This window comes from Schistocerca gregaria, chromosome 1 (assembly GCF_023897955.1).
Source record: "Schistocerca gregaria isolate iqSchGreg1 chromosome 1, iqSchGreg1.2, whole genome shotgun sequence".
Lineage (NCBI taxonomy): Eukaryota > Metazoa > Arthropoda > Insecta > Orthoptera > Acrididae > Schistocerca > Schistocerca gregaria.
This window is the reverse complement of record NC_064920.1, coordinates 352,354,263-352,370,663: the sequence shown is the minus strand read 5'-3', so window position 1 is coordinate 352,370,663 and position 16,401 is coordinate 352,354,263. Positions and strand designations below refer to the sequence as shown.

The following is a 16,401-nucleotide window of genomic DNA, read 5'->3' as shown; positions in this document are numbered from 1 at the left end:
CTAACTCTCTGCTGGCCGCGGTGGTCTCGCGGTTCTAGGCGCGCAATCCGGAACCGTGCGACTGCTACGGTCACAGGTTCGAATCCTGCCTCAGGCATGGATGTGTGTGATGTCCTTAGGTTAGTTAGGTTTAAGTAGTTCTAAGTTCTGGGGGATTAATGACCACAGCAGTTGAGTCCCATAGTGCTCAGAGCCATTTGAACCATTTGAAACTAACTCTCTCTGAAGCTCTCTACAACCTCTGGTTCTTTCAGTTCACCCAGGTCTCATCTCCTTAAATTCCTACCTTTTGCAGTTTCTTCAGTTTTAATCACAGTTCATAACCAATAAATTGTTGTCAGAAGTCCACATCTGTCCCTGGAAATACCTTATAATTTAAAACCTGGTTCCTACCTGAAACCTTCCAGTGTCACCAGGCCTCTTCCCAGCATACACCCTTCTTTCATGATTTTTAAACTAAGTGTTAGCTTTGATTAGGTTATGCTCTGTGTAAAATTCTACCAGATGGCTTCCTCTTTCAGTCCTTACCACCAGTCCATGTTCAACTACTACTTTTCCTCTTCTTCCTTTTCCTACCATCGAGTTCCAGTCCCAAAAGACTATTAAATTTTCATCTGTCTCAACTAACTGAATAATTTCTTTTATGGCATCATACATTGCTTCAATCTCTTCATCACCTGCAAAGGTAGTTCGCATGTAAATTTGTACTACTGTGATGGACAAGGGCTTCATGTCTATCTTGGCTACAATAATGTATTCATTAGGCTGTCCCTAGTATCTTATATGTGTTACTATTTGTTCATTCATTAGTAAACCTACTCCTGCATTATCCATATTTGATTTTGTGCTTAGAACCCTGTATTCATCTGACCAAAAGACTTGTTGCTCCTGCAACCAAACATCAGTAATTCCCACTATATCTAACTTAAACCTATCCATTTCCCTTTTTAAATTTTCTAACCCACCTGCTCAATTAAGCGATCTGACATTCTTCACTCTGATCCATAGAAAGCCAGTTTTATTTCTCCTAATAATGACATCCTCTTGAGTAGTCCCCGGCCAGAGATCCAAATGGGGGACTATTTTACCTCCAGAATATTTGACGCAAGAGGATGCCATCATTATTTAACCGTGCAGTAAAGTTGCTGTGCACAGGAGAAATTATGGCTTTAGTTTCCCCTTGCTTTCAGCCATTCACAGTACCAGCACAGCAAAGTCATTTTGGTTTATAGGTCAGACCAGTCAATCATCAAGACTGTTTCTCCTGCAACTACTGAAAAGGCTGCTGGCCCTCTTCAGGAACCACACATTTGTCTGGTCTCGCAACAGATACCCCTCCGTTGTGGCTGCAGCTGTGGTACAGCTGCCTGTATCGCTGAGTCAAGCAAGCCTCCCCACCAATGGCGAGATCAAGGTTTCATGGGGGATAGGTGGGATATTATCCTAACAATAGCAAAATTGTGGTAGATTGTTGTTGGCAGAACCAACTGAATGTGCTAATTACTATATTAGCTAGAAGTTATCAAAGGAAACCATGGTGGGTGAAATTAGGGTTCCTAATTGGGACTGGGACACAATTTCAATTATACAAGTATTACTATTATGAAACTTCTTAACTACAAATATCTGTGTTAGTCATTGAAGGAAGAATCTCCAAATATGAAGTGTAAAAATGGCGAGAAATAAATTAAGGGGCTTATTAAAGAGAAATTTGTTAGGACACTGTGGAATAAGCTGATTTTAAATACTGTGTATGCACAGTAATTTCTGTTAAACTTTCTTCTATTATGCCCCATCTGATTTGTTCCGTTAAATGAGCTCTTGGTATAGTAACTTTTGAAACATTCCCATTAACATATGCTATCAAAGTTCTTCGCTACACTCTGCTGGTCTTCGGTATTATTTCTGCTGTAGTCTCTCTCTCTCTCTCTCTCTCTCTCTCTCTCTCTCTCTCTCTCTCTCTCTCTCTCTCTCTACTGGGGAATTGTGTTGTGTTTTTTTAAACAAATACTGCAACTGCACATTTTTAACAGCATGCATTCCCCTTCATTGTTAAATTTATTTTACACAATTTGTTTCTGATTTTTTTCACCTGTGATTATTAATCATATTTCAGTGCTGACTTATTTTGAAAGACTGCACTTTTCCTAAAGGAAAGGATGATTATTGTTTAATATCCCATAAGTAACAATCTCACTGAAGATGGGAAACACACTTGAACTGGACAAGAACAGTGAAAGAAATAGCCTGTGTCATTCAGAAAGGAACCAGACAGGCAGCCTGGCCTTGGCAGCCAAAGACTGTGGTCATATCAGTTGCATTTGTCTAATTCCAAAGTTTATTTGTGCTTGTCTGTGACTCAGCATCTTCGCTTTATGGCGAGAAACGACTATCCTTTTCATAATATTGTCATTATTGCGTCTTGGATTTTCCATAGTTTGTAATGCTTCTTATACTAAAACTGTATGGCTAAAACATAATCAGGTTCTCCTTAATTTATGAGTTCACAATATTTACAAAATTCAAAAACAATGCTATGAAATTGCCATGTGTCTTCAGAAATAAAGTTTATATTTTGTTCAGTATGCTGTGTGCTTTCTATGGTCTATCATTACAAAAAGAAGCAAACCATATCCATTCACAAGCAAACAGTCAAGCTGTTTATTTTTTAAAATGGGCAAGGAGTTTCCTGCATTTCAGTACATTCTGAACATTTTCTTTAAAATGTAATATTTTACAGAGTTAAATAAAATATTTATGCACCACTCTGAGTGTTCAAACCCACACTTCAATTATAACTGAATAGCTATTTGTTTAAAGTAGTGTGCTCCTGCACAAGCATATGTGTCCACATGCACATGCACCCACCCACCCACCCACACACACACACACACACACACACAAGGAAAAAAGAAGAGAGAGAGAGGCAAAGCGGAGAAAACCTTTCATACGTTAAGCCAGTCAGCACTAGTAATATATACTTCCTTGTTACTTTAGTTCATATCATTTTAATTATGTATAAAAAGTGATAGTGTTATAACAATACATACAAAAAGTAACAAAATAAATACACACAGTTGTACTATGCCTAAAATAGTTAAGTATACATTGTAATAAATCACAGCCAATTGATAAGGAAATGCCAAAATAGCCTGATTTCTGCATTTTTATAAAATGACAGGTAATTTCTAGTTCATGTTTAATATTAATTAATGAAATTGTATTTAGTTTTGTGTCATGTATACCTTGTCGTTCATATCTGAGTGTGGATAGTTTACAAGACTGCTAGTTGCTCCTGGTGTCAACAGGGGAGCTGTAGTAATTTCAGCAAGTTGTGCTAGAAGAATATTTAGATCATTAGAGTTCCTGTTATTCAGTTCTTGAATGTGCCTCTCATTCTTCTGATCAGCAGGTAACTCTAAACTCAGAGACTTATCCTGCAATGAGTCACGAGATATGATGTATTCTTTGTCACTTGAGAGACAGCTCATTAAACTGTCTTGTTGAAAACTGTCTTCTTCCTCTTTCTTTGAGTCTTCTCTACTTGTATGCATCATACCATAGTCCCCATCTAGTTGTTCCTCTCTCACATCAGTCCTCGTGAATGGTATTTTATGTGAAGGTGACACTGGTATTATTAACTGTTGTTCTCCAGGCTGAAAGTTTAGTTCATGTGAGTCCATTTTATCCAAACCTGTCTTCGACTTCTTGTCAACCTTACTATATAAGTGGCTAAGACTGGGCATAGAATCAGAATCCTCTTTCTTCATGTCTTCATCAGGTGACTGCAACAACTTAAGGTGATGTAACTCTGGGTTCCACTCACCACCCCTTTCTGCTGCCTGCCACTTGCTCTTAAGTAGTGCAAAGCCTTGAGGAGTGCCAAGCAGTGAGTCCTGTTGTTCTTGACTAAGTGTTAATTTGTTGCTATCACCATCCACAGGTGAATTGTTTGTAGGAACATCGTGCCACGGAGAACTTGGTCGTCTCTCAATACTTCGGCGTGGGGGCAGACTGGGAGGGCTGCTCTCTAAAACACAGTAACAAATACAACATAAACTAGACTCACCAAATGTAATAATGTATTTACTATATTTAGTCATAACTCCTCTGTATATCAAATAATCAAAGAGTAATTACAGAAGAATATAATAGAGGGAAACATTCCACATGGGAAAAATACATCTAAAAACAAAGAAGATGCGACCCACCAAATGAAAGTGCTGGCAGGCTGATAGACACACAAACACAAAAACACACACAAAATTCAAGCCCTCACAACCAACGGTCGCTTCGTCAGGAAAGAGGGAAGGAGAGGGAAAGACGAAAGGATGTGGGTCTCAAGGGAGAGGGCAAGGAGCCACTCCAATCCCAGGAGCGGAAAGACCCACCCCAGGGGGAAGAAAGGACAGGTACACACTCGGACACACACACACACACACACACGCGCGCACACACACACACACACACAACACACATCTATCCACACATATACAGACACCATATATGTATATCTGTATATATGTGGATGGATGTGTGTTGTGTGTGTGTGTGTGTGTGTGTGTGTGTGTGTGTGTGAGTGTTTACCTGTCCTTTTTTCCCCCTGGGGTGGGTCTTTCTGCTCCCGGGATTGGGGTGGCTCCTTGCCCTCTCCCTTGAGACCCACATCCTTTCATCTTTCCCTCTCCTTCCCTCTTTCCTGACGAAGAGACCGTTGGTTGCGAGGGCTTGAATTTTGTGTGTGTGTTTGTGTTTGTTTTTGTGTCTATCAGCCTGCCGGCACTTTTGTTTGGTGGGTCGCATCTTCTTTGTTTTTAGAAGTAATTACAGAAGCATTTATATAAATCAGTATACTGAAGCAGCTCATTATAGTGTTAACTGAAGAATAAATAGGAAAGATTAAAAAGTTAAAAAGCTAGTTATACAGGTAACAGAATGAAAGTGCGACCGACAAAATGGTTCAAATGGCTCTGAGCACTATGTGACTTAACATCTGAGGTCATCAGTCCCCTAGAACTTAGAACTACTTAAACCTAACTAACCTAAGGACATCACACACATCTATGCCTGAGGCAGCATTCGAACCTGCGACTGTATTGAGTGCAACCTTCCCATATTAGCAATTACACTTTACAAAATGTTGTGATCCTCTTAATTCTTCATTGAATCCTGTCATCCTATTATTTCTTCATCAAAGAATCTCAAAATTACTAGAAAGACATGATGAACAGATAAATAAATGTGAACTAAACTGTTACAGGTGATTGCATATAAATAAGATTTAAGAAAAACTACCTGAAATTTAGTATTTCATGAGTCATATCTGGCTGTGTACCATCCTTAATCTTGAAAAATGGTTGGATGGTGCATGGAATTGACATCAAGTATCTGACAGTATTCCTCAAGTCCCCAAGAAGTTAATCTAGCCCTTCCTAAATTGACCAACACTGACAGTGCCGACTGATGTATTTACAAAAACAGAAAAAAATGAATTCATAAATGAAATTGGAAAGGTAAACATAAGAATTCTGTATAATTTCTGAGGTCATAATAATTTTTTATTTTGACAGGTAATTGTAATGACTACAAATGAAAGTGAAAACAAGTTGTTAACATGCAACCTGGAATATCTTGCTCTAAAATACACTGTTTATCCAATCTCAAACATTAAAGTGGAAATTACCAACATCTGGAGTACTATTTCATTGTAAACAAATATGGTGAAACAGTGTTTGTGTGAAACTAATACAGGTTTTATGTATTTATTTCTCTCTCTCTCTCATCTTTTTTCTTTTTAATTATAAAAAAGCCAGCAACTGAATTATTTAATTCTCTGGGATATATTTCCACAGGCAAAATGTACTTTAACTGGCATAACATTTGTAAGCAAACTGTAACTGCATTTGTTATTCATATAAGGCAGTGCCATAAAAACGCCCACTTGTCAGATCTGTTTGCCATGCCATTTTCACCCTCAACTGATACCTCTCATGTTCTGCTTCTCTCCAGGCATCTACATAATTTGCTCCAGACATCTCTTAGGCACCTGAATGTTAATAAAGGTACTGAACATATTCCCTAACTTTAAACACTTACAAGCTATGAGATGTATTTACATAACTCTCTTGATGATGTGATGCAACACAGTTCATTACAATGGGGAATTCAGTCATAACCTTAATGGACTACCTTGGTATGTGTATTCCACACAGAAGTCAAGGTCTTGAAGTATGCAGATGTGTGCTTGTATACATTGTATCCATTTTTAGACATTATTCACTAAAGAATACAGACATTCTCTGAATGGACTCACAATAATAGCATGGATTTATCATCAAATAAATCCGTAATTTTCATTTTACTCATTAGAATATTACTCACATACTGTCACTAACTTGGACCTTTTTAACTACCATGTCATGTCAGACTTCAGTTAGATTTTTATATTTTTGTTTGGATTGACTGATATGGACACAATGTAGAAGATACTTAGGCAGTCTTAATTTGGATTTCAAAAGAAGTTATTTTTCGATTCAAATATCAGATTATACAAAATTTAAATAACAAAATTTTGCAGCTAGTATTTTCTGTGACTTGCCCTTCTTCTAGTCAAGTTGGGCCCAGTTCTATTCAGTACCTCCTCATTAGTTACGCGATCTACCCATCGAATCTTCAGAATTCTTTGGTGTCACCACATTTTGAAAGCTTCTATTCTCTTCTTGTTTACACTATTTATCATCCATGTTTCACATCCATATCTTCCTACACTCCATACAACTACTTTCAGAAATGACTTCCTGATACTTAAATATATACTTGATGTTAACAAATTTTTCTTCTTCCGAAACACTTTCCTTGCTGTAGCCAGTCTACATTTTATATCCTCTCTATGTCGACCATCATCTGTTATTTTGCTACCCAAATAGCAAAACTCCTTTACTACTTTAAGTGTCTAATTTCCTAACTGAATTCCCTCAGCATCACCCAACTTAATTCGACTACATTCCATTATCCGTGTTTTGCTTTTGTTGATGTTCATCTTATATCCTCCTTTCAAGACACTGTCCATTCTGTTCAACTGCTCTTCCAAGTCCTTTGCTGTCTCTGACACAATTACACTGTCATCAGCAAATCTCAAAGTTTTTGTTTTTTCTCCATGGATTTTAATTCCTTCTCCAATTTTTTCTTTTGTTTCCTTCACTGCCTGCTAAATATACAGATTGAATAACATTGGGGATAAGCTACAACCCTGTCTCACTCCCTTCTCAACAACTGCTTCCCTTTCATGCCTTTTGACTCTCATAAATGTCATCTGGTTTCTGTACAAATTCTAAATAGCCTTTCGCGCCCTGTATTTTACCCCTGCCACCTTTAGAATTTGAAAGAGAGTATTCTAGTCAACATTGTCAAATGCTTTCTCTAAGTCTACAAATGCTAGAAATGTAAGTTTGCCTTTCCTTAATCTATCTTCTAAGATAAGTTGTAGGGTTAGTATTGCCTCATGTGTTGCAACATTTCTACGGAATGCAAACTGATCTTCCCTGAGGTCAGTTTCTACCAGTTTTTCCATTCGTCTGTAAATAATTTGTGTTAGTATTTTGCAGCCGTGACTTATTAAACTGATAGTTTCATAATTTTCAACCCTGGCAACACCTGCTTTTTTTGGGATTGGAATTATTATGTTCTTTTTGAAATCTGGAGGTATCTCATCTGTCTCGTACACCTTGCTCACCAGATGGTAGAGTTTTGTCATGGCTGGCTCTCCCAAGGCTATCAGTAGATCTAATGGAATGCACTGTACTCCCTGGGCCTTGTTTTGACTTAGGTCTTTCGGTGCTCTGTCAAATTCTTCATGCGGTATTATATCTCCCATTTCATCTTTATCTAGGTCCTCTTCCATTTCCATAATATTGCCGTCAAGTACGTCACCCTTCTATATACCCTCTATGTACTCCTTCCACCATTTTGCTTTTCCCCTCTTTGCTTAGGACTGGTTTTCCATCTGAGCTCTTGATATTAATGCTGGTGGTTCTCTTTTCTCCAGAGGTCTCTTTAATTTTCCTGTAGGCAATATCTATCTTACCCTAGATATATATGCTTCTACATCCTTACATTTGTTCTCTAGCCATCCACGCTTAGCCATTTTGCACTTTCTGTCGATCTTATTTTTGAGACATTTGTATTCCTTTTTGCCCGCTTCATTTACTGCATTTTTATATTTTATCATTTCATCAATTAAATTCAATATCTCTTCTGTTACCCACAGATTTCTTCTAGCCCTCATCATTTTAACTACTTGATTCCTCTATTGCCTTCACTATTACATCTCTCAAAAGTACCCATTCTTCTTCTGCTGTATTCCTTTCCCCCATATTTGTCAATTGTTCCCTAATGCTCTCTCTGTAACTCTTTATAACTTAAATCCTGCTTAAATTCCCACTTTTTGCAGTTTCCTCAGTTTTAATCTACAAGTCATAAGCAATAAATTGTGATTAGAGTCCACATCTATCCCTGGAAATGTCATACAATTTAAAACCTGGTTCCTAAATCCCTGTCTTACCATTATGTAATCTATCTGAAACCTTCCAGTGACTCCAGGTCTCTTCCATGTATACAACCTTCTTTCATGATTCTTAATCCAAGTGTTAGCTATGATTATGTTATACTCTGTGCAAAATTCTACCAGGCAGATTCCTCTTTCATTTCTTATCCCCAGTCCATATTCACCTGCTACTTTTTCTTCTCTTCCTTTGCCTACTATCGAATTCCAGTCTCCAATGACTGTTAAATTTTCATTTCCCCATCTGTGGAACTAGTTGGCATACAAACGTGTACTACTGTGGTAGACGTGGGCTTTGTGTCTATCTTGGCTACAACAATGCATTCACTACGCAGTTCATAGTAGCTTATCCGCATTCCTATTTTTTTATTCATTATTAAACCAACTCCTGCATTACCCCTATTTGATTCTGTATTTATAACAATGTGTTCACCTGAACAGAAGCCTTGATCCTCCTGCTGCCAAACTTCACTAATTTCCTGTATGTCTAACTGCACCCTATCCATTTCCCTTTTTAAATTTTCTAACTTACCTGCTTAAGGGATCTTACATTCCATGCTCTGATCCATAGAACACCAGTTTTGTTTCTCTGATAATTAAGTCCTCCTGAGTAGCACCCACCCAGAGACCTGAAGGGGACTATTTTACCCCTGGAATATTTTACCCAAGAGGACACCATTATCCTAGAGCAGCTAAAATATTATGGTGTCACAGATATTGCTAAGAAACCTTTTTCATCCCACCCAAGAAAAAGGATGCAGAATGTTGCATTATGAAACTCGGAGTGTACACAGTCATTGTCTTCAGAATGCATAATAATCACTACTGGTGTATTGGAATTTCAGTGGTGCCAGCTTGGATATCAATGTCCTGGCAGCTGTGTCAAGTGATACTGCTGGGCCATACAGGGAGTGCTGTTGTCGCTGCACTGCCTGAGGTGGAAGGACACTCACCACAGCCATGGAATTTTGGGCCTGAGTTGGACACATATGTTCAGGACTCTGTCTAGGCAAAAGACTGTAGTTTTACCTGACAGTCAACTTGGAAGTGTTGACAAATGTGGTGGGTCTCCACCACAACAGTTATGTATAGTCTGTGCCGATTTTGTTGTGTAGGTACCAGCAAAGCTTCTTTTGAGGAAATTATGGAGCAGTATTGTATTGTTATTAGAATTTAACAAATATTTTATTTGCTTAAGGCACCTGATATTGTTTGTTCAAGAAATATGGTATCTATTAAATATTATGGAATGTAGTGCATGTAATCAACTCAGACCTGCCACTTCCCTGCTGCCACTTCCTGCCACAAAAGGGACCACTCTCTATCATCAGTGATTGCATCAAGCAGTCTAAACTCTGAAGTAATGGGTGTCTGGTCAAAACAAAAACCTAAGCATCTTAGCTTTATGTAGCTAGCAGTGAAGTGGATTACATGAAATGTCTTTAATGACTTTGTCAGTGGAAGTTTAGTATAAAGTTTATACTATGTTTGAAGGAATTCAGTTTCTAACATAAGCTGCTTTTAGTGAATAATGCATTATTGATAACTATTGATCATAAGGAGGTGTTATTCTCAGATCAACCTACATAACAGAAGGACTACCACAAGAAAGAACAGAGGTGTGTGATTTATTTTATGTTAATGACAACTGGAACAGTAATATCAAGAAAACTGTGTATAAAAACATCTTAGTAGGATATAGTGATTTTGTTCTTTATGTTGTACAACAAAACTGTTTTGTTATAATGACAAACTATAAGATGCAATATTTGTACTGTTCAGTTGTGCTTGGTTTAGGCAAATGTTACTGTCATTACCAGATGTTCAGTTCTGATATTTTAAGTGAATGTGGTTTTTATCAGATACTTTGTTTTGGATGAATCATGAGATGTAGCCATTCTCTCACATACAAGTCACTCTAAAATATTATACATTGGGCTCTGTGACAGAGGTCACATTACAATCACTAGGCAGTATACTCTTTGAAATGAACATCCTGTAACACTTTTGCTGTCATGCTTTGCATCAGAAGCCCTGTTTGCAAATGTTAGACCTATCGATGTATGTCATACAGTGGTGACAGATCTATGTTGTTATGTGATGTTGAGAAAATATGACACCAGTACAGAAGGTACTCTATCATTTTATGTAGATGTAGCATGTATACTGTGCACAAATCAGGTTTTTTTTAATGTGTTTCATTTTCATTTTATTAAGATTATGGATCATATGACACTAATCCTTTGATCTAATGTGGGTTCATTTTCCACACATATGTAGTGCAATGCATACACATGCTGGCACTTTTCTTTCCAGTTTTGATGCAAATTGTCTTGACAAAGACAACTGTTGACTTGAATATGTCATTTTACGTGTCATCCTATCCTGCCAAGACATGTTTATTATAATATATTTAATGTGAGTACTTATACTCCATTTTCCTGACATTACTGTTATAACAGTCATTTACTTAAAAATAATTGTACCCATCCATTTTTCTTGTGATATTCTTTTTGTTATGTAGGTTGACTTGAAAATGGCACTTCCTACCAAAACTAATAATAAATAAAGCATTATTCACTAAAATCAGCTCAAGATAGTAACATGAATTTCTTCAAATATATTATGTACAAGGGCATGATGAAAAGTTCTTGATCTGGCAGTAAAAGACCGAACCTATTACATCAAATATGTAATTTTTACCAGACATATTCATTTTCAGGGTCAAGGCAATTTCACCAACCTTTTTCCAGTTTACCAACATTTCCTATTAGATTTTTAAATTTGTAAAGTCTGCTAAATACCCACCTAGGTCTGTTCCTCTTCTTCACTCAATTTGAAATTTTTTCAGGTATAAATTTCTTTAGAAGCAGGAACAAGTAGTTAGAAGATGCAAAATAGACGAAGTTGACAGGTTCATATTTCAGAACCTTCTGGTATGTAAGTAAATTTGTTCCTTTGTAATTCAGGCTTATTTTCATATACTTCTTCATACATTTGATTCAGCAGACTTGCATAATAATTACTCTCTTTATTACTTGCAAGGCAAACAATACCACAAAACACAGGCCATAATTTTTGTGCAAATGAAATTAACTTCACATTTTTTGACAAAGGGTCATTGCTTTCCACTCACTAGTCTGGTATTTCATTACTGTCATGAAGTGGTCTCATACACAGTAGCAAATCAGTGCATAAAATCACTTGACTGTTTTGGAACAATCTTATTTGTATTGAGCTGCCTATTTTAAATCTATAAAAAATTTCCATTCACAAAAACCTAGAATTTTGATCGTGATATTCCAGCTTATCCGTTAATACTTAAAGTATCAGTATACATAAAACTATTTCACAGATTGAGTTGACACTTTTGTTTTTGATCAGTAACTACCAATGTGCTAAAAACAATATTTTATTGCTCTGAATGTTTTATCTGCATCTACTGTAGCACTTTTCTCCTTACCTTGTAATGATATTTTTATTAGTAAAGCATTTGGTTAAGATCAAGAAAATTACTTAAGAGTCTATGGATGAAACCCCAGTTGACACTATGATTTTTATAGCATTTAACATAACTTTTATTCTGATTAAGCCCTTAAAACATGACTAGCACACAATTTTTCAGATTCCTTTTAAAGTGTGATCCTAATCATCCTGCCTCCATTCCTCTCAAAAGGTTGAGCAAACAGGTTTCCAGCTTAAAGGTAGGCAAGAATGTGCAATGTCTAACAGTGCTATTTCTTTTGAGTATCACATGAATTACTATATTGATGGTTGCTCTACTTGTTTTGTGTGGTTGCTCTACTTGTTTTGTGTGATAATGACTACTGCCCACTGAAATTCCATTTAAGAATTCAAATGTTAAATGTGAAGGAAAAATTGTGCCTTCATCTCTGGATAAAAATATAGTTGATGTATTTGTGGACCTCATATTTCACAAAAAAGAATCATAAAAAAGTTTTGCGTAATTATTCATGCATGGTAGTCATTCATCAAAATGCTATCATTCAAATTCCCTGTACATCTGTACTAGTTGTCCAAATATTTAAATACAGCTAGTTGTCCAGGTATTTAAATACAGCTATGCATCCAATCCCATACCACACAGCATCTGGTCACATGCTTAATGTTTGTGTACCTTAGTAAAAGAAACACCTGACAGAAAAGTGTAAATGATGATCAAGTTATTCGTTGGGTGAGAAACTGTCTAACTGTAATTTATCACATGTAATTCTTGCCATTTAAGTTTTTAGAACAATCCTGGGAAAGACAAACCTGATGATTTTTCAGGGTGCTCACCGTCTGGAATACCATTATTGCCTTTATTGTCTGCATTAGATGTTTCAGCATCCTGAAAGAAACACCTTCATATTACATGCATTATATTGTATAAGCACTGCAGATGTCTTTCTTTCTGTGTTACTAACAGTTAATGTGATTACTGCTACATTACATATTAATTAAAAGTGAGTATTTGTACGAAGTTTCAGCATAAGAGATTTTGACTGATTGTAGATATGTTAACAGCTTTTCTTAGGACAACTTAACACAAAAGATTTATTTTTTCCTCACACACTTTACAACACTGTAGTCCCTCATACAACAGTGATAATCATAAGTATTGAATGGAAAATATATAATTATCATGACAAACAACCATATACCTTGAAGATAAAATATTTCTGAGCCTCATGACACTAAATATCTAATCTATCTTTACATCCCCCAGCATCTTCAACCTGAATGATGATCTATCACAATAAATGTATATCATGACTTTAACAACTACTGCCCAAGTTATCAACAATAGCTTGCTTGCTGCTTTCTTGTATGTAAACTCCTGTATATTTGTAACAGATACATAACTTATAATCATCACATTAATTCATGTTCTCTCATCTCATATTCTCATAATGCTGACTTGTCCCATCAAAAATGATGAAGAGGGTCAATAAAACAATACCATGCACTACAATACAATATCTTATGAATCCACACTGAAAGTGCCTAACGAACTGCCCAGTTTCTAAGATCGTCCCATAAGGTTACAGCTGGCTGTCCACTCCAAGATGTTCCCTAACTTTAACTGGGTTTGTGTGTCATGTCCCTGAAATCTATTTTAATGTCCAAACACCACCAGCTGGCTGTGCAGCATCCAGTTTCTCTTCTTGAGTACCTATGGTTTTATTCATATTAGAAAATGGTATAGAAATGCAGGTAATTCAACACTTTCCAATGAATAGTGTCTGTGACAGTATATGCGGTGCCCACGTCGGGGTAACGTACATTTTTTGTTAGTAAGAGGCTCTCAAGAACTTGACACCTTAACAATGCATTGTAGAAGCTAACAGTATGCGGTATGCATTAAAGTTTCTTAACAAGTGGAATGGATGGGGGACTTTCACAGTAAGTTGAATGAGAACCTATCACAGAATTAGTAAATGGATAAAATGAACAAACTGTTACCAATTTTGGAACATTCACTGCCACTTGTACTACTCATAAATCATTGATATGGATTGTTGAAGATTAGTGACTTCTCCCAGGTGATGTTATACATTCTGCAGGAACTATTTAGCTCAGGGCAACCAGTAAATCTGAAAAGTGTTCCCTGAAGGATCTTTTTTTGTCCTCATTATCTTTCCATTCAGTTGCAACACCTACTAAGGATAGTGATTTAAATGCGGAACTAAAATGACCCCTGAGGCATACTTCATTGTTATAACTTCTGTAGTAGTATTCATACTTGTGAGAAAAAACTAATATTGAATGGTCTGATAGATTTTAACTAGTTTTCATAGGAGTCTAATTTTAAATTTTCAGAGGTGATAATCATGATTTTATAACCAGCACATAATGATGTATTCTTATTATCTGTCTAGCTGGTTAGCTTTGTATTAATGAACATGTAGGCTGTCTGGAGGGAGCAAAACTTTTACAATTACATTTGCAGCTGGAAGTTTTGATGCTTGTGGCGCTTACCTCTATGTTAATAATTGATGAGGGAGATTTCAAAAGTGTACTATGTTATAATGAGATTGCTAACAGCACTAGCCTTCAGAAGACAAAATGTATAGTACTGCCAACAGACACACGTAAAAGGAAAAGTGACACACTACCTAGCAGTAGTCCTCCATCAGAGTGGAGAGGAGGTAGGTTGGGGAAGGTTAGAAAGGAAGAGCAGCTCACGTAGGTACTAGGATGAGTGTGACCAACTAAATGAAAAAAAAAAAAAATCTACTTACCAAGCAGTGGCTAGGGAATACATACACAAAAGGGTTTAACTTCTACAAGCTATTGGAGACGGTGGCTCCTTCTTCTGGCATAAGAGTTGAAGGGGAAGGAAGAGGGGTGAAGGAAAAGGACTGGAAAGGTTTAGGGTAAGGGATACAGTTCAGAAAAGTCACCCTGAACAGGTAAAGGAGACTTACCTTGTGGTAAGTGAGCAAGTAGATTTTATCTATCCATTTACATTAAAGTAATTTTAATGTATTCATACCTTGTGGTCATCATAGGTTTTAAGTTTCTGTTGCAGTTCCGTTAAGGTGTTACTTGGCAGCAAACTTCTCTTGCAAACTCCTTTGGTTGGTGATACTTCTGACAAATCAGTCTCTGAAACATCCGCAGGTACGGCAGGAGCAGGTATGGCAGTAGTGCATTCAACGGACTCATATGCAGGTTCTTCAGGTAAATCTGTTATTGCCTGATCTGGACCACTACTTATTTTTTCTGTCTCTGCTTTTTTGCGGTAGTGCCCAAAAACTGATTTAAAGAAACTGCTCTTTCCATTTTTGCTGTTCTTTTCTTTATTTAATGGCTCCTGTTTCAGTTCCTTGTTTTTGCTCTTGACCTTTTTAGAATTTTTCTTCTTGATTTTTGCTTTTTCTTTCCCACTCCCTTGTTTATTTTCATTAAGCCCCACCTCTTCATAACACTCTGCATATTCCAAGTCCTCCTCTGCATCAGAAACATGTTGTTTACGTTCGGAGGGTGAACGTGGAGGTAATTCTGGTTCCAGTATAGGGGGTCTGTTTCCCTGTATTGTTGAGGCAGTATGCTGCTCTCTTTCTAAACAGTCAGTGCGTCTCTGCTCATGTTGTGCCTGTTTTTTTAAGCTATCAACGGGAAGTTGTTCATATGCATCATCATCATCATCATTATCTTCATCCTCAGATATATTTTTTACCACAGCAGCACTAGATGATATATTTTGTATACTATCACTTTGTGATCTGTGATAGAGTTTATTATCTATGTATGCATATTCTGAAACATAGCTGCCATCTTGGGAAATTCTATTGTCCACTTCTGCACCATTCTCAGTCTCCTGTGCTGCTTGATGGGAAATGCTGTGTCGATGAATGGCAGATTCAAAACTTCCTGTTCCATATGATCGACCTCCCAGTCTATTTATCCGGGCTATAATGCTGTCCTTGCTTTCCCCTACAGTTGTTGCACAGTTGTTATTGTCAGCAGTTTGTACCTGAAAATACAGTAGGAGAGGCGTTACAAGCACATCTACTCATGCCACAAGTTTAAAAAAAATATATTTTTAAAATAAAAAGTACTGGAGGTGAATTTAGAATTATACAAAGGAACAAGATGCATACAGAAAAAAATGTAAACTTCGTTGTTATAAGAATGGGAATTTAATGCATTTAAGAATCTTGCTGTTAGTATATGAAAATGGTCAAATGGCTCTGAGCACTATGGGACTTAACTTCTGAGGTCATCAGTCCCCTAGAACTTGGAACTACTTAAACCTAACTAACCTACAGACATCACACACATCCATGCCCGAGGCAGGATTTGAACTTGCGACAGAAGTGGTCGCGCGGTTC

At 37.0% G+C, this 16,401-nt stretch overlaps 1 protein-coding gene across 3 annotated transcripts in view; it reads right to left on the bottom strand.

Annotated features, from left to right (window-relative positions):
• The window catches only part of LOC126345402 (uncharacterized), a 217,922-nt gene that overhangs the window by 19,563 nt on the left and 181,958 nt on the right, over positions 1–16,401 (bottom strand). For all 3 annotated transcript variants that reach the window (XM_050002099.1, XM_050002100.1, XM_050002101.1), the window contains 3 exons: positions 15,060–16,043; positions 12,836–12,911; positions 3,246–4,030 (listed from right to left, as the gene is read on the bottom strand). In XM_050002099.1, the coding sequence (XP_049858056.1) occupies positions 3,246–4,030; positions 12,836–12,911; positions 15,060–16,043 (1,845 nt within the window). The remainder of the gene's footprint in view (positions 1–3,245; positions 4,031–12,835; positions 12,912–15,059; positions 16,044–16,401) is intronic.